We start from the raw sequence: 24,773 nt of genomic DNA, 5'->3' as shown, positions 1-24,773 counted from the left end.
CCTTAGGTCCATCTCGACGTTCTCCCTCCATCTTCGTCTTGGCCTTCCTACTGGTCTCTTACCATCAGGTTTCCCAACAAGAATCCTGTAAACTCCTCTTTCCTCTCCCATTCGTGCCACGTGGCCTGCCCACCTAAGTCTTCTTGATTTAATTATTCTAATAATGTCTGGACATGAATACAAATTATGTAGTTCTAAATTATGTAACCTTCTCCACTCACCTGTCTCCTCATCCCTTTTAGGTCCAAATATTTTCCTACTTTAACTTTACCTACGTAAAAGATTTATGATATATCTTCTTTCTAAAGTTACAATCCTGTGTAATATTATTTAAATGTATTACGTATGCACAACATATTTGTTGCTTGTGTAAAAGTAGTATGTAAATAAGTTGTTTCTAGCACACTAATAATACTTAAAACTTTAATATGTAGCATACTTTTAGTAAAGGAGGGCAGCTGGACCGTAAGAGAATCCTTAGCATATCTTTCCCCATACCGTTCTAGCTATAAATGCAGCTTTGTAAATAAGGGGACCAGGGTTCGATCCCAGTGGGAGGCACATTGCACAGTAGTTCAGGCCGGACTTTAAACTGTAGGTCCAGTGCCGATTAACGTCTCTGAATAATAAAGTAGACTTGAAGTAACAAAAATTGGCATTTTTTCTGAATTTAATTTTTTTTAGGCAAACCCCACAACCAATTTATTTTGTTTTAGTTTTTGTTTTAAGTACACTTTATGCACAGATTGGCTAATCGGGACTGGACATACAGGTTAAAGTGGAATCTGAACCACTATGTCCCTTCATCGGGTATCGAAACCGGTACCCCTTGACCCACAACCAATTGTGCACGTCATTAATCTTGCAATTAGTGTTGCCCACGGGACGAGACGGGACAGGCTTTTAAAAATTCGAGACGAGACGAGATTGACCATGTGTCATAAGACAAACGAATATTTTCGAGACGAGACAGCATTTCCACGAGACTCCACGAGACGAGACAGGCCAAAGTCTCGTCTCGTGGGCAACACTACTTGCAATACGTATTTTCTGTGTAACGTTCTGTAAAATATGATGTATTTTTAAATATAATAATAATAATTTATAGTGTTTTTTTAATAACAGAAATACCAGTTTCCTTCGAAATTATACCTGGTAAAATCAAATTATAAAATGTCCTCACCTGCTAGCGACAGGACTTGCAGATTCCTCATGCCGCACAGATGCTGCAACCCGAAATCCCGCACCTGGGAACACCATCGCAGGAACAACGCCGACAGGGACAGCATCGTGGAAATGTAGCCCACACCGATGTCTGTAATATGGACGCACCTGCAAAACACAATGACACATCATGTAGAACTCGCATACTTTCAGACAGTTGTGTTCAATTAATGTCATTGACGCTTCAACAGGTATAATTTGTTACAAACACGATTTCGCTTATTGATTAGAACACAAATTACAACCAAAAAAAAAATTTACTTTTGACACTGAGAAAATTGTTTCGTCCAAAGAATCCACGCTTTGTCTAGTATTGGGCGATATATCGTCCAGACGATATATCGCGATATTGAGAGAATATCGTTCAGGCGATATTCTCGTCATGATATTTGGTGATATATGTCGTGGAGACGATATATCGCCTATATCACGATACGAAAAAAATATCGTACGAGTATCGTATCGTCTGTGACGATATTTTCTTGACCATATATCGCGATATCAAATCTTCGATATTGTCCATCCCTATTTGTAACAAAACAAACCAGAACTGCTGTCAGCGCTACCTATCGTCATTCTCTACAACTTAGCTGAGTTTGAGCCCGCTAAGTAGCAAGAAATAATCATAACCAATACATGTTCCAATGTATACTATGCTCAAAGTGCAACAGTCTTCCCTACGTCTAAAGTCTGAAACGAGCAAATCAATTTCAATCATATGCAAATCTGGATCAGTATGCCAAGGTTATTTATAAACTGGTGTTGCAAACATTTCATCTCAACACCTCTCAATTTACACAATTTGGAAAGCGCGCAAGGTAGCCAAAATAAGTTTTTAATCCGTCATCTTGAAATGTATCCACACAAATTTCCCCTTTTGATATGACAATCATGTACAGGTGGAAGAAAATAGGCGTCTCGTGAACGCATGCGGTGCATGCTGCGCATGCGTCAATTGTGGGAAAAAGGACAGCTTGCTCTGCGACGACATTCATGAGCATTTCTACATTCTAATTTCTTCATATAGGAGAAGTATTTATTTTACACGAGAGCGCTGAACTAAGCTTATATTACATTTCTTGGATCTGAAGTGACCCATGCATCAATTGTGGGAAAAGAATTATTGTTTTCTTTCACTTCAGACCCAAGAAATGTAATATAAGCTCAGTTGAGCGCTCTAGTGTAAAATAAATACTTCTCCTATATGAAGAAATTAGAATGTAGAAATGCTCATGAATGTCGTCGCAGAGCAAGTTGTCCTTTTTCCTACAATTGACGCATGCGCAGCATGCACCGCATGCGTTTACGAGACGCCTCTAGTTTTCAGCAACGCAAATTTGAATTCAAGTTTGAATCTATCGATATATATTGTGGACAGAAAAGGAGATCCTGAAAGAAGAATGTAAGTATCGATCTGATCTGATCTGATCGATAAGGAAAAGTGGCAGACATTGGCCGGGAGAAAGTCGTGGCTGATGGAGGAGTTGCGTTTCAGAAGGTGGCCAAAGGAGGTGGTGCCAGGGGAGGGGAAAATAATGTAAGTAAGGGGTCCACTTCCTGTTCACATTCGGGTCCGCGTGGTCACGGTGTTACAATAAAAGAAATATTGCCCAAAAGGGAAAGCGAGTGTCTCTACAGAATTATATCCCCGAATTGCCAATAAAGGTAGTTCAACAATATATATGATGTAGTAAAATGCGAAATATTTAAGTTGTTTAATTGTTGCAATAATGTTTATATTGCGATTGTACAGAACACACGTACTAATTTTTTCGGTTCTGAAAAATTTTGGTTGTAGGTCCCGTGTATTTTTAATTTTTACCGAACAGAAATAAGCAGTACATGTTGAAGGGTAAAACCAAGAACTATTAGAGGCAGTGCTCGAAGTGGAAATTCCAATTAGCTGAGAAATGCTTGATCGAGTTGCGGGATATGTGAACGATACTCGTATGGATTACATGGACACAACGCAGTATAAATTATCCTAGCTGGGAAGGGGTGTGCTCATGGGCGTATTTAAGGGGGGTTCAACGAATCCAACCCCCCCTTATGGTTCAATAAAATTACCAGATTACCTGTTCTATCCGCTTCTTCATAAAAATTTCTTCGAACTTATTATATTCTCCTAAATTCGAGACGTATAGGATGGGCTACGGATGGGAAGGAAATTACTTATTTCCACATACCAGATGGGACTGCTGACCAAATGTCTGCAATTTCCTGATAGTTTCGGTATTTCTGAGATAAGAAACTGCATTGGGACGGTCAAATCAGTTATAATTTTTCCCCTCCAGTCTGTATAAAGGAATTTAGTTTTTAAAAACGCAATGCAAGAAAACTAGGGAAACACCGTAACATTCTCAAGTTGTTTGACAAAAGATGAACAGAAAAATATCAATACTAAGTAGCGTGAATTTAGGTAACCTGTGGGGAGTTTGAAACATCTCCACTTGTTCTAACCAAATTGTTTTCATGCAATGCAAGATTATGTTTGGCACCTCAAAAGGTGGACCGTTCAGTACTGTGAACATGACAGTTTCTAATAGAGATATAAACTGCATTATAAGAAACTGCATTGGGACGGTCAAATCAGTTATAATTTTTCCCCTCCAGTCTGTATAAAGGAATTTAGTTTTTAAAAACGCAATGCAAGAAAACTAGGGAAACACCGTAACATTCTCAAGTTGTTTGACAAAAGATGAACAGAAAAATATCAATACTAAGTAGCGTGAATTTAGGTAACCTGTGGGGAGTTTGAAACATCTCCACTTGTTCTAACCAAATTGTTTTCATGCAATGCAAGATTATGTTTGGCACCTCAAAAGGTGGACCGTTCAGTACTGTGAACATGACAGTTTCTAATAGAGATATTTAAAAAAAACTTCTTAGAGACTATGATGAAGAAACGAAGAGACCTAGAACACCCCGCCGTCAAATCTGAGGGAATAATGAATCAGCTGAGAGCACAAAAGAATATTACAAGGTAAACCTTTCGTTGTTCGTTGTTGGACCATTTTGTACTAGAAATTGAACTCACGTTTCTCTGAACACAGTAAACACATTGCAAAATTGCAACAACTTATTTCAAAAATGTGAAATGGCTATCCCTCATTCATTGGACAGTGTGTGAAAATATTGGATGGCCTGGTTGATATATTGGATTTTGATAGCCTGATGATACGAGGGTCACTATTTATATTTTGAGCCTAACAATGAAAAAACAGGAATTTGGCATTGAAAACTGCTTTATTGTTTTTCGAAGTATTCTCCTTTATGGTCAATACACTTTTGCATTCGTTCGAACCATTTGTCAAAGCAGTTTTTCCAATCTTCTTGAGACACCTCCATAATATGGTTTTTGAACGCATCAACGGCGTCTTCCGCCGACGAAATTCGTTGTCCACGCAATTTATTCTTGACATTCGGGAACAAGAAGAAGTCATTGGGTGCCAAATCAGGACTGTACGGCGGATGACCCATCAATTCGATTTTTTGACTGTTCATAAAGTCGGTTGTTAGACGAGATGTGTGACAGCTGGCATTGTCTTGATGAAGAATGATCCGACGGCGTTTGTTTGTTTTCCGTATTTGACCGAAGACCTCTGGCAAACAAATTGTTGTGTACCATTCAGAGTTGACCGTTCTACGTTCCTCTAAAGGCACAGTTGCCACATGACCAGTTTTCCCAAAAAAACAGGCGACCATTTGTTTCGAGCGCGAACAACTTTTGCTGGATTGGGTTCATCTTGAAACACCCATACAGTCGACTGCTGTTTACGTTCCGGCTCATATGCATATATCCATGATTCGTCACCTGTTACAATCTTATATACGTCTTTTGAAGCACCACGATTGTATTTATTGAGCATTTGTTTGCACCAATTGACACGAGCGTCTTTTTGAGTTTTTGTCAAATTGTGTGGGATCCAACGAGAACATACCTTTCTCACAGATAAATGATCATGTAATATTTTATATATGCTGGTGGAACTAATGCCTATGGTTGCCTCAATCTCACAGTATGTCACATGACGATCTTGCAGTATTAGGTTTTGCACAGCATCAATGTTTTCTTGAACAACTGATTTTGGACGACCTTCGCGAATCTCGTCGGTGAGCGAATGGCGGCCACGATTAAATTCGTTATACCAGTGTTTCACAGTGGCAAAGGATGGGGCTTCATCGCCAAATGTGGAAGTAAGTTGATCGATGCACTCTTGTCTTGATAATCCACGTTGAAAATCGTAAAAAAATCATCGCACGAAAATGTTCACGAGTTAATTCCATTTTATTGTCGCGCAATCTCCAAGGCAACATAAACAACACAAATGAAGCTATTGACAAAACATTTGAAGTACGTTATGGTCAATAATGCCAGACGATTCCATGCAAATGTCAAATCGCGCCTAACTTCAATCAGTGTTGCCACGGCTCAAAATATAAATAGTGACCCTCGTACCTAGACCTGCTATACGTCCCGAATTTTCCGAGACAATCCCGGAATGATATAATTTGTCCTGGTGTCGCGAATAGTTTCTTCGGGATGCACAAATGTCCTCGAATCGGGTGGGAAACAAGAAATGATTAACACTATACTTTCCTCAACTATATTTATATGTAAATGCGTAATATTAAAATGCTCATTTTACTAAACAATCTAACTGTACATTGAACCGCTCCTTCTCGATAATACAAGAGTTATCTACTTACAAGAAGATGCTGCAAAGATATTTGATTTAGCGATAGCGCCTCCGTCTCCTTGCAGCACTGAATTTCAGTTGCAAATCTCTTCTATTGCGTAGCAAGCTGTTTACTGTAAACCGCCAGGGCTTGGGTGCATGCACTGCTCAGTCCGCAGTTCTCAAATAAAGTTTCGACATTGTGAAATAGCAGCTTAGTTCATTGTGGCACCGAAAAGGAATTGCAAGATTAATGATATACATGGATGTAGATTTCTGTTTCTTTTTAAGAAGTGTAAGGAATATGATAATGGACATGTACAGTGGGATCCATGAGTATTACCGTGCAAATTGTCCATGACTATTTTCATTACTTCTTCTCTCACATGCTATGTCTCTTTAAGCGATGGATTTTTATGTATGCTAATGCAGAAGTTTTCAACAGCTTGTTTTGAGTTTTCTTTTAATTCTTGAAGCTGTTATTGGGTCAAATAAAGAGCATGAGCATGGTGATGAACAATTTGCACGGTAATACTCATGGATCCCACTGTACATACACACAACTTCATCGGGTACAGCAACCCCCCCCTCCCCAACAAGCTTCCGGTCACCAGTGTCCCGGATATAGCAACCCTTATCATACCAAAAGTTAACCCCCCCCCCCCTTACGTGAACTATACGTCCATGCTTAATGAAATCTTCTTATAACTGAATTCATTATATATTTAAACGAATAGCGCATGTTAACTAGTTTTGACTGAAATATTTGAACACGATTTTAACAATTTGTGCTCAGCTATCCTTCACACTAGAGGAACCATGTTGTTATTTTTAAAACACGAATAAAGTATTGTTCGAATTGTACAGGGCAATCAGGGCGACGTCTGTTGATCTGGCTTTTGTTTACAAGATCTTTGGTTGATCTCCTGTTTGCATATAAGATCTTTGCCAGCTACTACAACGCCAAACCCTGTTCTGGTACTCTAGATGTTCGTTGCAGTTGCAGAAACCTGCAACAGATGGCAGCACACGCCGCATTCGTATCGAAACAATCGATTTGCCACTTCCACATTCACGGCGTACGCCAACTACCAGTATAATCAGCCCTTTACGTGCAAAGAAGGTATAATGAAAAGCCAAGGACGTTGTATCTTGCTAGACTCCTTTCCAACAGGTCTGTCTTAATCTGTAGCTGGTATTGTAAGTGTTTTTGGTAGGAGCAGGTCACAGAATGACTGGGAAAAAATTAGATGGGACAAATTTTCTAAGACCGTTACGTTTATGAACATTCAATTAATTATATTGTGTAATACATGCATGCGTCTGTTGACAAAATTTCGACCTGCTAGTCTAGTGTTGCCAGGTACGGAGATATGTCCCAAAAATGGCACTTTTTCACTCAATCCATAAAATGGCCAGTCATAAATCCATCAAATACTACACATGATCAATGTTGGTCGTAAATGACAGACTGACATGGCATCAGTTATCAACCTTCTAATTATGGCCCTTTGATAATTTCTTATATCTTTTTCTCACTCAAAAGTACATTTCTGGGAAAAAAATTTAACGCTACCTTACGCCAGTTATTAATTTATCTGATTTTCTGTAGGGAGTAAATTGATAATGTCAAGCATTGAACAATATCTCAATGGATGAGGCTTTATAATGCAGAAAACTCTGTGTAAATATCTCTTACGGTTTCACGATATACTTTTTCAAAATTTGGGTTGCGCGACTTTCTAAACACACTATGAACAAATCTTTCAACAAAATTTAAAGATTTTATCACAACTTGTATTTACAATCCGCCATTCAAAATTATCATCGTCGCGATTAAAAATAAATTTCTGTTAAAAATAGCCCGCGATTTGAACCTTTTGTTTCACAGCGTGTTGTGAAAATCTATGTAAAGTCAGCAGCAATAAAAATGAGACACTTAGATCCTGATATACTCGCTACTAGAGTACTGGATTGGACCACTTGCGCTCGAAAATACTCGATCGAATCTCCCATGCTCGAGCGTAATTCGCTCGAATTTATAGAATATCAAATATCTTTTTAATGGGACAATAATCGTACAAATATATGCGTAAATATTCGTCCTGGTAGTTTCAGCACATAATCATCTATTCATTTTCATAAATTGCTATGTGTTGTAAAGATGGACTAAATTACATTTTAACATGAAAATGATGACTATGTTCACTTCAGTTTCAATTTCACTGCGTCTTTCACTTAACGATCCATGTTTGAAGGGCCAATACTACAGAAAAATTACGGTTACACGTGAACTACTGGATTTCGAGCGTATACTGATCGTTTTGCCTGTTCGAGCGAAATTTGCTCGTGACGTCATAGTGATCGAAGAGCTGTCAGTTCCTAACGCTATCTAGCGTCGTCCGTGCGAACTATTTTCCGGTCGAGCAAAAAACGCTCATTGCAGCACTCTACTCTACCCTGCAAGGCGTTGTGTGTGTTGGCTAACTGTGCGGGGCTGGTAGAATTTGCCATTGAAAATTTTGCTTTAAAACCAACTTATCGCCGTAGAGGTAGGCAACACACAACACTTTACAGGGAAGCGAGTGTTTCAGGATCTATATTGCGATGAAAATATTGTTCGAGTTTCTTCAAATCTGTCCGGAACAATACTAAAACAAATTCTATATACATATACAGTGTGTACATAAACTCTGGACCCACTTCGAAAAATTTATTGTAGACAAAATGTTAGCACTATCGAGTAACACAGTAGATTATTTGAAAGAGTAAAGTTGATTTTTTGTGTGTGTGTGTGTGTTTCTAATAGTTCCATTTTCTGCCGCTAGAGTGTGCCAGATTCATCATGGTGTTTTCTCAACCTGAGAAGGCCTTTTGTGTGCTACAATTTGAGAATTCAAAAAGTGCTACAGATGTCCAACGGAAATTTAGTTCCAAGTATGGGAAAGAACCTCCTACCAGAAAGGCGATCCTCAATTGGTATCGAAAATTTGTTAACACTGGGTGCTTGTGTGCGAAGAAAGGAGGTGGTAAGCCAGGCGTGAGTGAAGGTAACATTGAACGAGTGAGAGAAGCATTTACGAGAAGTCCCACGAAATCTACACGCAGGGCGTCATCTGAGCTGGAAATGCCAATAATGACTGTGGAAGATTTTACGTCCTAAATTGAGCATGAAACAACCGTATAGAGTTCAGTTAATGCAAAAGGTATATGCCCAAGATAAATACAGGCGATTTGATTTTTGGTGTGCATTGCAACAAAAAGATGGTGATCTTGTGAATATGCTAATTTTTAGTGACGAGGCTACATTTCATACAAGTGGGAAGGTGAATAGCCACAATTGTAGAATTTGGGGACTGGAAAACCCATATGCCATTGTGGAACACGAGCGAGATTCTCCAAAGGTTAACGTTTTTTGTGCTTTGTCTCGCCAAAAATTGTATGGTTCTTTTTTCCAGAACCTACAGTATCCGGGCAGTCGTTTCTTGAAATGTTACAGAATTGGTTAATACCGCTGTTGAACAATGATTCAGAAAACTATGTGCTACAGTTAGACGGAGCTCCTCCGCTTTTTACCGTGCTGTTCGGGCATTTCTTAACGCAGAGCTTCCCAACCGCTGGATTGGTCGTGCAGGAAACGGTGTGATGAAGTGGCCCCCTAGGTCCCCTGATATCACCCCCTGCGATTTTTTTTATGGGGATATGTGAAGAACCTTGTTTATGTCCCTCCTCTTTCACGTGATGTTGTGGAACTTAGGGGGAGAATTGAGCAAGCAACAGCCACAGTTACAGAGGACGTGTTGAGCCGTGTTCGGCTGGAGTTTGATTACCGTGTAGACATTTGTCGGGTCACCCACGTTTCCCCCATAGAACATTTGTAACCAAATTGCCATGAAAAAAACTTTCATGTATTCTCTACAATATTTTGTATTCCTGATGGTGATAACATAGGTTGTTGCAAATAAAGTTTTCAAAGTGGGTCCTGAATGTATGTACACACTGTATTTACGCTGAAATTCATTCCAAATTGTGTTCGACTTTGTGTGTGTGCGTGTTAGATGGTGTGTGTGTGTGTGTGTGTGTGTGTGTGTGTGTGTTGGGGGTAATGTTATGTATACAAACACTTACATCTCCTATCAGGTCCGTAGAGAGGGGTAGGCTGGGAGGGGGCTGAGGCCTAGGTCGCCATGCACAGGGCACGCATTCAAAGCTATTTTATCGTCAATGGGTCGAGAGAGGTTAAATAATCTCTCAATATTGTATGAAAAATAAATTGCAAAATATGATCGATTTGGAAAGGATAATTGGCGATTTTTCTTCATTGAAAGCAAACAAAGATAAATTCTAAATATTTGTATCTGTCGAATTTTATAAACATTTTGTAAATTTTACTTAGAATAATAGGTAGCACATAATTTATAGCGATGTAATTTTTGTCAAGCAGAGTTGAGTAATGTTAAATTACAAATGCTTCTACTTAGAACATAATGCATACTCTAACATTTATTTTAATGATTATTCTTAAACTTTTTCTTCTTCTTTTACTTCTAGGTTTATATTCTCGTAATACGCTGCTGAAATTTTCTCTTTCCTAAAGTTGTAGTAATAGTGTGTTTTTAAAGATGCTCTTCAGACCTTAAGATATATTCTTAAATATTTTTAAATATGCTAAACTTGTATTTTTAAAATCACAAATATAAAATATATTATTTTTTAAATGATTTTTTCTTCGTATCCTCATTTCAAAATTTGTAGGATGTAAAGGGGGGAGGGCGGTGGGCGTCAAACCACAATCCTGCCTAGGGCGCCAAAACATCTAGCTACAGGGCTGCCCCCTATAGGAAGATCTCTCCTACGTTTGGGGTGAGAATTAAATCTACCGCCCCTGAACCGAATTTATGCCTATTCTCTCCCCTTGGGATAAATGCTGTCATTGTCCTAGTTCATACGCCGTTAATATTCGCGTTTCAAACAGGTAAGTAATTCTTCATAAACAATACGTGAAATTTTGTATCAAGTGCGCGCACTCCCTACAACAAAACTCATTAGTGGCTCAACTGCATATTAAGATAAAATTGTCCTGAGAAAAGAAGTTCGAAATGCATTATTTGATTTTACAGTACACAAAATCGTTATTCCAATACTATAGGGTGTTCCGTATAGGACGCCGAATTAGAAAAATAAATAAAAATAGGAAAAATATCATGAGAATTGTTATAGTATTTCACATATATGTAAGCAGTAACATCTCCCATTTACGTATGAAGGACAATGTCAGGCATATGTCCACCCCTACTGAGTCTGCGCTCCACAAAATTATTGATAACCCTCTCGCAGATGTCTGTCCCGATGCCTCCAATCACCCGTATGATTTCCGCCTTCAGTTCCAAAAGAGTCCGTGGTTTGTTGGCGTACACCTGTGATTTCACAAACCCCGTAAGAAGATATCACAGGGTGTAAGATCACACTCCACCTGCTAAAACCCACACCACACAGTCGTTCTCAGCGGTTGGATGGATTTCACGCTTCTGGATTATTCGAGGATTTTCGGAAGGAAACAACAACAAACGAGTAAAAACAATTGAGGCTACATCAATCGGCATGACGACAGATGCCAACATTGGTAAGAACAGTTCTGCCAAACTCGAAACGAAACAATAGCACTCGATTCAAATTCGGCGTTCTATACGGAACACCCTTTATTTATAATCGAAGAACAATGTACACATTACGGGTGTGTTTTAAATACTTTAGAAACACCAAGATGAAATGTTTCATAATAACTACTTTTATGTCTGGGAAAGGACTTCTACGTACTACTTGCAAAATCATCTCATTTTCCTTGTCATCAAGCCATTACTTGATTAAAATTGTTCTAAATGGAATGTTGCATGGCTTAATCGCAAACCTATTGAGAATATAAATAAATAAATAAATAATAATAATAATAATAATAATAATAATCACCTCATCAAGACACCAAACCCGTATTTCCCGATCTTCATTGTTTCCGACTATCTACATGTCCTTCCACACAATGTAGCCAGTAGTCGGTAATATCTTGCATATAGCAATAACATTAACAAATGCAATAGCTGTTTTTATCGATAAGTATAAATGTGGTGTGTCTAAAATAGGTAAGAATTGACAATATTGAGAAAGTCTCCAATTTTGTTAATTTTCAGTATACTAGCTAATTTTGGCCTCCTAATCACGAATCTGTTGTAAAATATCGGGGGTCACGTCTGGAAATTGTACATTTTGATGAAATATTTTTTTTTCAAATTTCCAGACGTGACCCCCGGTTTTTTACAACAGATTCGTGATTAGGAGGCAAAAATTAGTTAGTATACCGAAAATTAACAAAATTGGAGACTTTCTCTATATTGTCAATTCGCTCCATAAAATATCAGATATGTACATACATAATTTGAACACTGACGATATTAACTTAATACTTTTGGTGTACGGCGACATTTTCTCTTACCCAATGTTTAGTATTTACCCTTGTTCGGAGCCCCAATTGCCACAGCGCCCGAGGCGACTGCCCCCGTAGCTACGCCCCTGATCTACAGTTCTTTATTTTAGAAAAACTGGGTCACAAGGGAGGATTGCACCCCGACCATTTCCCCCTTGAGGCATTCCAACATCTCAAGGCATGCGTCGTCGAGTAAGAAAAAGCTTGGCACGTTTGTCGCATTTTTTGGGGAGGGAAGGGAAAGCAAAGTGCATACGGAGTCCAGCCTGACCTTCTGCCAAATCACACGCTCTCGGACATATTGGCACAGAGGCATAAGAAATTGCATTGGGGAATTTTCAACCCAAGGTCAATGATGCTGGTGAGTTGTTTTTCATTAATCTCCAACATCCGCACGTGCTCAGTTCGCACATGGGTGTTAAAAATATATTGTTGGACCACGTGGGGGGAAATTCTTGGATCCCTTGAGCGGAAGAATTAGAAAAAAGTAGCTGACTCGCTCTTTTACGCGCCTGAAAGAAGTCCTCTTCGTGCCAAGCAAGGATGGGTCGATCGGGCTTGCATTTTTTTTAGTTCTCTTTTAACTCGATAGCGATAGGTGATAGGAATGCGGTAGTCGTGTGTCTGGCGTTGAAACCTCAGTGTATAGCAATAAGGCACAATTCTGGTATAATCACTAAAGGACAGGTTTTTATGCAACATTAGCTCATAAAGTATGTACAGTCACCGGCAATACAAATAGGACACCTGGATCCTGAAATTCTCGCTTCTCTGCGTTATGTGTGTTGCCTAACTCTGAGGCGATAAGTGGATTTTAATCCCCATTTTTCAATGCCAGCTCCTATCACCGCCGTACAGTTAGGCAACACACAAAACGTTGCAAGAAAGCGGGTATTTCAGAATCTAGTTGTCCTATATTTATTGCTGAAGACTGTACATAAATATGTAGCATAACAAGATGAAGCAGGTACTGAAATACTGCATTCCCTGCAATGCGCTATGTGTGTTATAGTCCATGTGTTTACTTCGTTAACGTCGAAGAACTGAAGAAAGCCGCCGCCAGAAACTTGGGTGGGGTTAAACAGCGGGCGAGTTGTTTTCGTCCAATCACACTCAACCTTCAGCCAATGGGCGCAGCTGTCATTCTGCTCGTCTACTCCACGTGGAGTCTCAGTCACATGACTGCGTATACGCTGTTGCCGTACTTTGCAACTTCAATGTAAAGACCGTGAGAAGGTGCTTCTGCGCGGAGGGACAAGGTGGCGTAGAGCATGGTGTAAAGACTAAAGAGGTGGATGCAAGCCGATCCTGAAAACTCTCCCTTCCGGCGCATGACGTCATCATCGTTGCAGAAGAGGACTGCAGGGAGTCCGTTCGCTTTACAGTGAAGCGTTCTTCGTGAAACAAATTTCAACTACAGACTCAATATAACTTCAAAACACGCGGAATAACCATAACCATGGTGTACTGAGCCAGGCACGTATCCAAGGAGAGGTCTTAGTGGGCTCGAGCCCTCCCCGAAAGTTTTCGGTTTACACTAGATAAAATGAGGTTTTTGGTTTCTTGTGGTGTGAAATAAGATAATGTGACGATAATTTAAGGAGAGAAATAATTATCGAGGCAATACGGATAATGTTCTGTATCCTTGTTATTGTTAATAGTGCGTATCCAAGGTGGAAATCAAGGGGCTCAAGCCCCCCCCCCCTTGTAGGATTTTTTTCTGTTTATACTACATAAAATTAGGATTTAGGCTTATTGAATAATGTGATGATAATTTGAGAGAAATAATTATCGAGAAAAGACGGAGAATGTTCTATAAGCCTGTTATTGTTACTAGCGCGTATCCAAGGTGGGGATCAAGTGGCTCGACCCCCCCCCCCGGAAATGTTTCAGTTTACACTAGATAAAATGAGGTATTTGTCTTCTTGAATAATAGGCCTATGATGATAATTTAAGGAGAAATTATTGTCGAGGCAAGACGAAGAATGTTCTATAACCCTCTTATTATTAATAGCGCGTATCCAAAGTGGGAATCAGGGGGCTCGAGGCCCCACCCCCCACCTTCAGGATTTTTCTCTGTTTACATTAAATAAAATTAGGATTTTGTGATTATAATTTGAGAGAAATAATTATCAAGAAAAGACGGAGAATGTTCTATAACCCTGTTATTGTTACTAGCACGTCTCCAAGGTGGGAATCAGGTGGCTCGAGCCCCCCCTTCCCAGGAAAGGAAATATTTTAGTTTACACTAGATAAAATTAGGTTCTTGTCTTCTTGAATAATGTGATGATAATTTAAAGAGATACAATTATCGAGGCAAGACGAAGAATTTTCTATAACCCTGTTATTGTTAATAGCGCGTATCCAAGGTGGGAATCAGGGGGCTCAACCCCCCCCCCCCCTCCCACACACACACCTTCAGGAAATATTTCTGTTTACATTAGATAAAACTAGGATTTTTGGTTTTTGAATAATGTGACGATAATTTAAGGGGAGAAATACTTATCAAGGCAAGACGGAGAATGTTCTATAACCCTGTTGTTGATAATATTGCACGTAAACTTTTCTTGAGCTTTCAGTATTGTCGCAGCAAACTTGAGCACTATGTAGAGACTTGTCAGCATTTGGAAGCTGCACAGCAAAGGTATCGCCACACGTAGAGCGATTCGTTGTAATTTTTAATCTCTGGAAGGCGCGAGAGGGAATGTTCTTCAATAAGTGGAGTCTAACTACTGGCAATATTTATAAATCATTTATCTGCGCAACGTTCTAGAATATACTGAGGATATAAATGCGCGTTAATTAGAACCATTCCTAAATATAAATTCTTTGACCGAACCTTGGATCCAAGAGAAAAATGGCGTTGTCTCTGACATCATTTCCTCTTAAGCGTTCAATTCAAGGACTTGTTCATGATTCATTTGATCGTGTTAAAGGTGCTTTACTTCAGTCTGTAATACGAAATTATAAAACTTTCTGGTGAGTTGTTTTTAAAAATGTGTCCGAGATGAAGAGTGGCGTCCCAACGATTTTCGGCAGGGAGAGGGGTTACGCATACTATTTTTGGGGGTCAGTCCTCATTTTGCCATATTTTCCTGTTTTTGACGTTCTTTTTTTTTAAGGACTGTGTCAAATGGGGTAATGACCCCACCCACCCTCCCTTGGGCACATCACTGGAGATACCTAAATGAGTAAGCATTTGATCATATTGGGAGAAGAAACATTAGATGTGTTGGGAACGGAAGGGTTTTCACTGTGCAATAATGTGTGGGTCGCTACACCTAAAACCTCTAAAATGTGCCTTCATGGTACGGTACTATATGCACGGGGAACTTAGAAATAAATTTGAGGCACGAAAGAGCATATAACACAGACTGCATTAATAACCCTATATATACACATATGTATAGTACTGCATATATACGTGAGTCGCTTCGGTGACTGAGGGCGCCGGGTTCTTGACTCGCGATATTGCCACAGAAGTTACCGGGTTCGAATCCTGAACTGGGTAAGAGTATTTGTGTTGGGCAATCAGCCCAAGTAGGCAGAAAAGCAACGTAAAATGTGATACGTGAAAGCACACAATACATGAACATATATATTATATGTATGTGTATATATATATATATATATATATATATATATATATATATATATATATAAAGAGAGAGATATATAAAATTGTTTATTTTGTTCTTCCGCCTGCAAGCCAATACCCATTCGTAACAAAATTCTTATTTTTTAACAGGAACCCAAAATACTTGATATTCGTTCCTTTCGTCTTTATGTAATGATTGCTACAGCCGCAAAAGGCACAGTTAGGCATATTTTCTTTCGCAATGCACTTAGATTCTTCTCACTAGAAGTGAAACGAAGACAACAAAAAAGAAACACCAGTTCAATGGTCTACAGAAAAGAACAAACACGGAAACTCCAATTGTTACCCTCTGAAAAGCACCCCCCTCTCCTGGCTGTGGCCACTATGTTGACGTCAGAGCTGTGACGTATGGCTGAGAGCCATGCGCGTGCATCCACCTGTTTGTCATTCCTCCATGGGCGTAGAGTAGATGCGTGACAACACGGTGCGTTGAATGTGATTGTTGCAGCTGGTGGGCGCGCTCCGTCGACTTCAAAGCCAGCCGGTCGTTAACGTAGCTAGCGCGTCGACTATACCTAACTCTGAGGCGATAGTTGCCGTAAAGTTAGGCAACACACATAACGCATTTCAGGATCTAGGGGTCCCATTTTGTGCCGGCGATTGTACTTAAATATGTAGCATTAAAAAAAGTTGCATGTTATCTTTAACAATATATGTTTTATATAAAACTAAATATAGTTAACAAACAAGTATGAATATAAGAAAGTAGCAAAACGTCTTTTAACAAAGAGAGGACATCTTACGGCTCATTCTTATGGAAACCTCAACAGTGGAATGTTAGGCAGCCTTCGTGACGAATGGTTAGCTATACACTGTTCCAAGAATCTGCGGAGCAAATGAATGAAAACAAGACCACTGCGCAAGTAGTGACTTGAGAGGGCTCGACCAATGAACACGTGAGAAGGGAGGACATTGTATGCAAGGGTACGCACTGCTTTCCTCCTCCCACTCGCTTTCTCCCCGTCTCTACCGTTATGCGCGGCGTTGCTGCACAGACTCCTGGGACGTAGTATAGCTGCTAGGGTTCCTAGGAGACATATGGACACACAGGGCTAAAAAAAAGACAACAAAAAATACAACATTACATGAGGAAGTGTGTATTTACACCCGTCTCTGTGTGTGTGTGTGTGTGTGTATGCAGCAATGTATGTGTGTGCTTATTCACATACATGGACACACATACAAACATATGCAAGAGCACATATGTGTGTGTAAGTGTATGGACTATATTATATGCGCGTGGGTGTGCGCATGGGCGTCCGGAAGGGGGGGGCAAGGGGGGGCCGTGGCCCCCCCTGGAAAATGAAAGTCAACAAAAAATTATGTATCTCACACATAAAATTTCATTTTAGCCGCAATAATATGTGTTAATTTTTGCATGAACACCATAAATTCAAATTTAAGCAATGTTTTTTTAGGGAACAACACTCTTTTGGGGGAAAATGTGACTTTTTTGCCCCCCCCCTGGAAAATAATACCTTCCTTGCCCCTCCCTGGAAAAAATCCTGCGGACGTCCATGGGTGTGCGAACATCTTCTACGGTTTCCTTATTTCTCCTTTGCCAATACAAAACACACATTGCAAGGGAATGTCAAAACGAGTTTTTATACACCACCACACATTAATAATATCAAAAAGTCTTTGCGCCTAACTATTTATTGCCAGATTACAAACCAAAAAAGAAAATCAAGATATATACACAATCTTCCACGTACTTTTTGCTATTTTTCCACATAATCACCACACCTCTTGAGGCACTTGTACCAACGTACCACACGTTTCGCAATGCCCGTTGCATAGAAGGTGGCCCGCTGATCACGGAACCAACGACGAACAGCGTTCATCATCAAGAAGCTTAGGAACCCACCGACACGACACCTTTCGGTATCCCAACGAATCGTGAACAATATCGTAAACACTACCATAGGAAATGCCATCTTCAGTGGCAATGTCCTTCAGATGAACACGTCGATCAGCTTTCACCATTTCATCAACACGGGTAATGTTGCCCGATCGCTCACATTTTCCCGTCCATTTTCAAACTCCTTGCACCACCACTGCACGTTTCGCACTGATATACACTTGTCCCCATACACTTGCTTCATTTCCCTGTGGATATCTGTGGCTGTTTCTCCTTTGCACCATAAGAAACGAATAACACTTCGCTGCTCATATGGCGTGGACTTCCTTAGCGTGATTTCTTTTCCAGTCAACTTGAGAATGCGGGTTCATTTCTTGCTCTCTGATTGGCTGTTGGAAAGTTACGGTGCTCTGATTGTGAGAATATCTTATTTCCTATTTTCAGCTCAAATTTGCTGCTTTCTATTCTAATCTAACCTAACCTAACGTACAGCGCAAATTCGATATTCTCACAATCAGAGCACCGTAACTTTCCAACAGCCAATCAGAGAGCAAGAAATGAACCCGCATTCCCAAGTTGACTAGAAAGGGAAAAAGCGCTGCACGCCGGCCATCTTTGCCAACTGATAACAGCACAGTGCCGTGGAAGAAATCGGAGTTAAATAACGCCGTTCCAAGAAGAGCCTACTGCATCGTTCCTATATCTCGCTTTTGTAATAACACTTATAACAAGCTAGAAAAAAAGTAGGCGCAAGGACTTTTCGATTTCGTAATATTATTAAACTCTATGTTCACTGTTTTGCATAGTCGTCACTCGTAGTACACTTCTGGTTTGGCATGATTAACACATTAGTAAGAAGCAGAAATCCATTAATTGAAAGCGTAACAGAGATTTAATTCAAACACGTGCAAGTAGAAACAAGATTTTGATTGCTGTACACAAGCTGACTGAATTATATCAATTCGTGATCTACTAAATAGTATGGGCGCGAGAGATAAGGGAACTCTTCTATTGAAAACTTTGTATTCTTAGTATTATCTTTAGTGGTTGATGAAATGAATAGATTACAGTAAATTAGTATTCTAAAACAATAAATGATGTAGTATTGTAGTAAAATCACAGAAGTAAGCTCAAATAGTAGAGTGCCTCCATGATGGCGTAGTGGTAGCGTCGTCATCTTGTAACAAGGGGTCCCGGGTTCGATACCCTATTGAGGCACAAGTGGTTCGGATCCCACTTTAAACTGTAGGTTCAGTCCCGATTAGTCTTTCTGTGCATAAAGTGGACTTAAAATCAATGAATCAATCAAATAGTAGAGTGTATAATTCAGAAACTCGACGAAGTTCCATGCTTTCTTATTCCACTACTTAGTCGACAGAATAGTAAAAGGTTCAGTAAGAGAGTTTTCTGATAGTTAAAATTCGTTTCTAATAAATTGTAGACAAAATCATAATAGTCACGTTTGCTTCTGTAATTTCGCTCAATGGATGAGACTTAAACTTTTGGTAGTCAAATGGAGTATCCTGAATAAACTTCAACGGGACGTCAAAACAGAATTTCTGGCAACTCTACCATCTATAGACATACACAGATAGGAAAGGAGAGAGAGAGAGACACAGAGAAAGAGGGGGAGAGAGAGAGATAGGGAGAGAAAGAGAGAGAGAAAGAGAAAGAAGGAGAGAGAGACAGAAAGAGAAAGAGGGTGAGAGAGAAAGAGAGAGGGAGAGAAAGAGAGAGGGAGAAAAATAGAAAAATAGGGAGAAAAAGAGAGAAAAATAGGGAGAGAGAGAGAAAGAGGGGGAGGGAGAGAGAAAGAGGGAGATAGAGAAAGATAGAGGGAGAAAAAGAGAGAAAATAGGGAGAGAGAGAGAGGGAGAGAGAAAGAGGGGAGAGAGAGAAAGAGAGAGGTGGAGAGATAGGGGAGAGATAGAGGAGAAAGAGGGAGAGAGAATGAGAGATAGAGAGAGGGACAGAGAGAAAGAGAGATAGAGAGAGGGACAGAGAGAAAGAGAGAGAGAGAAAAATAGGGAGAGGTAGAGAAAGAGAAGGAGGAGAGAGTGGGGAGAGAGAGAGAGAGAGGGAGAGGGTGAGAGAGAGGAGAGAGAGAGGAAGAAAAATATAGAAATAGGGAGGTAGAGAGAAAGAGGGAGAGGAGAGAGAGAAAGGGAAAGAGATAGGGGAAGAGATGGGGGAGAGAGAGAGAGGGAGAGTGAATGAGGGATATAGAAAGAAAGAGAGGGAGAGAGAGAGAGAGACAGAGAGGGTGAGAAAGACGGAGAGAGAAAGAAAGAGAGAGAGAGGGAGAGAGAAAGTGATGGACAAACAGAAAGTTAACAGACAAGGAGAGAGATAGGAACAGAGCGTGGGAAGGATGTCACATATCGATTTCGGGACACGGTGACGCAGACGGAAATAGCTCACACTGCATCGGCAGGAAATGCAAAAATCATATTCCAGTTGCCTCTGACGTAAGCGCGGTAGACAATATGAAGATCCTCAGACTCCTCGCGAGAAGAAAGTGAGGAGAAGCGTTCGCCCGGAATCTGCACGTGGGAGGAACGACGGAGGCAGCGTCACGTGCCAAAAGCTCTTCGATTCCCAGGACTTTTTCTGCTTAATGGAAGTTTCTGTCTTTTCAGCTTTTAGGCCATCTCTCATCTTGTGTGTGAGAAAGAGAGGCGACGCCAAGAGAGGGGCCACAGTGGAGTCACAGCCCACCCAAAATCAGTGTAGGGCACCATGTCGAAATGTACGTAAGCAGTGTACGGTAAGTTTATTCTTAAAAGGTGAGTTGAGTTGGTGTTTTAAGTCCACTTTAAGGCTAATCGGGGCTGGACCTACAGTTCAAAGTGGGATCCGAACCACTTGTGCCTCCACCGGGTATAGAACCCGGGACCCCTTGATTACAAGGCGACAACGCTACCACTGCGCCATCTGGGAGGCTACTTCTTAAAGTAACTCAGTTACTGTTGCTTGAAAAGCACTCTAGTTACTTACTTTCTGATGGAAATTCTCTCAGAAACGAATTATACACAATGAATGCTGTGTTATTTGCGAGTCCATTCATCAATGGCATCATCACTCATCCTCATCTTCGCGATTGGCCAAAAGTGGCAAAAAAGCGAAGTAAAATAAAACAAATCAATCAATCAATCAAAAAAGAAAGTTTTGCACGTGCAGTATCACGTGACCTTGCGAGGAATGACATGAAGGCCAATCATGAGTAGCTGCCAACTTCCACCACTCGCACCTCACAGCAAACAAGAATTCCGTTCCGTCCCGTCCCTTCTGCCCGTCGCAGCACCGTTATTAACTCCCTCCCGCGGAGGCTTCTATTAAAGATAGACTTCTCCACGAGAGGGATTAGCTGCGGGAGAAGATCCGTAACGTTTGGGAGAATCAATACGCAGAAGGATATTCGAGCAGTGTGGCTGCCGTCCCCTCTCCCTCCCTCAACACTCTCGGCGGCGAGCAGCAGTCGAATTCCGAATTTAATTTCCGGTTCGAGGTGGCCCATATTTCACAGGTAAAGGGGGCATCTGTTTCACCTCCCGATCCTCAGATGTTTTCCACTCCCGAAGATAATTGCTGGATCAAAAATAGGGTAGAGACCATTTTGTATTTTAAAAAAAATGAAACTATTGATGTCCCAATAAATGAGAAGGAAAACAAAAGAAAAACAGTAATAGGATCTCTCCTGATGTACGGAGTCTTTGAAGCTAATAAACGAATCGAGGCTATTGTGATTTATCCACCCTTAGGGCTGGAGGGGGGTTGGATAACTTGAGCCGCCCTTGAAATCTGTAAAATTCTCTTACTTATTATTAAGGCTGGGAAGTTGAAAACCTATAAATTGCCAAAAAAAAAGACCTATAAAAAGACCTAAAAACGGAAAAAAGGACGTATAAATGTGATCCAAATTAATTAATAACTTCAGTTTTAATTGCATATTTAATGAATAAAAGAAATACAAAATTCTGGTGGTATCGAACACAGTGCGAAAAAACTATATGACTGAAATGCATCTTCTTTCGGTCCAAAAATGTTTTTCTCTCGTTTCAGGGATGGTTCAAATGTACTTCTTTCTTTCTTCTTTTTATTTCTTTACAACAGAAAGGACGTTTAAGAGGTGATGAACTGATGATGATTCGAATTGAGAATGGGCAGTAAAAACGTAGTCGAAAGAACAATAGTACTACACATTGAACCTGTACCCAACGTGAATTGAAGCGTATCGCATATATGACATGCTTTTAAAGTGTGTATATATTTTTTGAACAACCCGGTATTTGTTACGACCAAATGTTTTGTGCTAGTTTTTCAAAGTACACTTTGAATTTTCATACCAACATATGTTTTATATTTAAACTTACGAGGTTGAATATAATGTAATTAATAGGTCATCTGTAAATAAAATAACCTTGCATTTCATTTATGTAACAAGGGTTACGAGTTGTCGATAATGAAATAGAATAAAGTAATTGTAAAAGAAACCGAGTCGAAAAGCGTAATCTGAACCGAGTTACATTCCAGAAAGAATAACTGTAACCGAGTTACATTCCAAAAAGGATAACCGTAACAGAGTTACATTCCAAAAAGTAACTAACCAAGTTTCATTCTAAACAGTATAACAGTAACCGAGTTACATTCCAAGAAGAATAACTGTAACCGAGTTACATTCCAAAAAGGATAATCGTAACCGAGTTACATTACAAAAAGGATAATAGTAACAGAGTTACATTCCAAAAAGAATAACTGTAACCGAGTTACATTCCAAAAAGTATAATCGTAACAGAGTTACATTCCAAAAAGTATAATCGTAACAGAGTTACATTCCAAAAAGGATAACCGTAACCGAGTTGCATTCCAAAAAGGATAACCGTAACCGAGTTGCATTCCAAAAAGAATAACTGCAACCGAGTTACATTACAAAAAGTATAATCGTAACAGAGTTACATTCCAAAAAGTATAATCGTAACAGAGTTACATTCCAAAAAGTATAACCGTAACCGAGTTGCATTCCAAAAAGGATAACCGTAACCGAGTTGCATTCCAAAAAGTAACTAACCAAGTTTCATTATAAACAGTATAACAGTAACCGAGTTACATTCCAAGAAGAATAACTGTAACCGAGTTACATTCCAAAAAGGATAATCGTAACCGAGTTACATTACAAAAAGGATAATAGTAACAGAGTTACATTCCAAAAAGAATAACTGTAACCGAGTTACATTCCAAAAAGTATAATCGTAACAGAGTTACATTCCAAAAAGTATAATCGTAACAGAGTTACATTCCAAAAAGGATAACCGTAACCGAGTTGCATTCCAAAAAGGATAACCGTAACCGAGTTGCATTCCAAAAAGAATAACTGCAACCGAGTTACATTACAAAAAGTATAATCGTAACAGAGTTACATTCCAAAAAGTATAATCGTAACAGAGTTACATTCCAAAAAGTATAACCGTAACCGAGTTGCATTCCAAAAAGGATAACCGTAACCGAGTTGCATTCCAAAAAGAATAACTGTAACCGAGTTACATTCCAAAAAGTATAATCGTAACAGAGTTACATTCCAAAAAGTATAATCGTAACAGAGTTAAATTCCCAAAAAGGAAAATCGTAACAGAGTTACATTCCAAAAAGAATAACTGTAACCGAGTTACATTCCAAAAAGTATAATCGTAACAGAGTTACATTCTAAAAAGTATAATCGTAACAGAGTTACATTCCAAAAAGGAAAATCGTAACAGAGTTACATTCCAAAAAGGATAACCGTAACAGAGTTACATTCCAAAAAGTATAATCGTAACAGAGTTACATTCCAAAAAGTATAATCGTAACAGAGTTACATTCCAAAAAGGAAAATCGTAACAGAGTTACATTCCAAAAAGAATAACTGTAACCGAGTTACATTCCAAAAAGTATAATCGTAACAGAGTTACATTCCAAAAAGTATAATCGTAACAGAGTTACATTCCAAAACGGATAACCGTAACCGAGTTACATTCCAAAAAGAATAACTGTAACCGAGTTACATTCCAAAAAGTATAATCGTAACAGAGTTACATTCCAAAAAGTATAATTGTAACAGAGTTACATTCCAAAAAGGAAAATCGTAACAGAGTTACATTCCAAAAAGTATAATCGTAACAGAGTTACATTCCAAAAAGGATAACCGTAACCGAGTTACATTCCAAAAAGAATAACTGTAACCGAGTTACATTCCAAAAAGTATAATCGTAACAGAGTTACATTCTAAAAAGTATAATCATAACAGAGTTACATTCCAAAAAGAAAAATCGTAACAGAGTTACATTCCAAAAAGGATAACCGTAACAGAGTTGCATTCCAAAAAGTATAATCGTAACAGAGTTACATTCCAAAAAGTAAGATCGTAACAGAGTTACATTCCAAAAAGTATAATCGTAACAGAGTTACATTCCAAAAAGGAAAATCGTAACAGAGTTACATTCCAAAAAGAATAACTGTAACCGAGTTACATTCCAAAAAGTATAATCGTAACAGAGTTACATTCCAAAAAGTATAATCGTAACAGAGTTACATTCCAAAAAGGATAACCGTAACCGAGTTACATTCCAAAAAGAATAACTGTAACCGAGTTACATTCCAAAAAGTATAATCGTAGCAGAGTTACATTCCAAAAAGTATAATCGTAACAGAGTTACATTCCAAAAAGGAAAATCGTAACAGAGTTACATTCCAAAAAGTATAATCGTAACAGAGTTACATTCCAAAAAGGATAACCGTAACCGAGTTACATTCCAAAAAGAATAACTGTAACCGAGTTACATTCCAAAAAGTATAATCGTAACAGAGTTACATTCCAAAAAGTATAATCGTAACAGAGTT

General features: G+C 39.3%; 1 protein-coding gene across 1 annotated transcript in view; it reads right to left on the bottom strand.

Moving 5' to 3' along the window:
* LOC145999600 (F-box/LRR-repeat protein 16) overlaps positions 1-24,773 on the bottom strand; it is a 375,020-nt gene that overhangs the window by 5,258 nt on the left and 344,989 nt on the right. The window contains exon 3 of the mRNA XM_083136648.1: positions 1,184-1,332. Within this exon, the coding sequence (XP_082992774.1) occupies positions 1,184-1,332 (149 nt within the window). The remainder of the gene's footprint in view (positions 1-1,183; positions 1,333-24,773) is intronic.

This window comes from Lepisma saccharinum, chromosome 15 (assembly GCF_977018435.1).
Source record: "Lepisma saccharinum chromosome 15, izLepSacc3.1, whole genome shotgun sequence".
NCBI lineage: Eukaryota > Metazoa > Arthropoda > Insecta > Zygentoma > Lepismatidae > Lepisma > Lepisma saccharinum.
The sequence above is the reverse complement of the archived record's forward strand: the minus strand, read 5'-3'. Positions and strand labels throughout refer to the sequence as shown.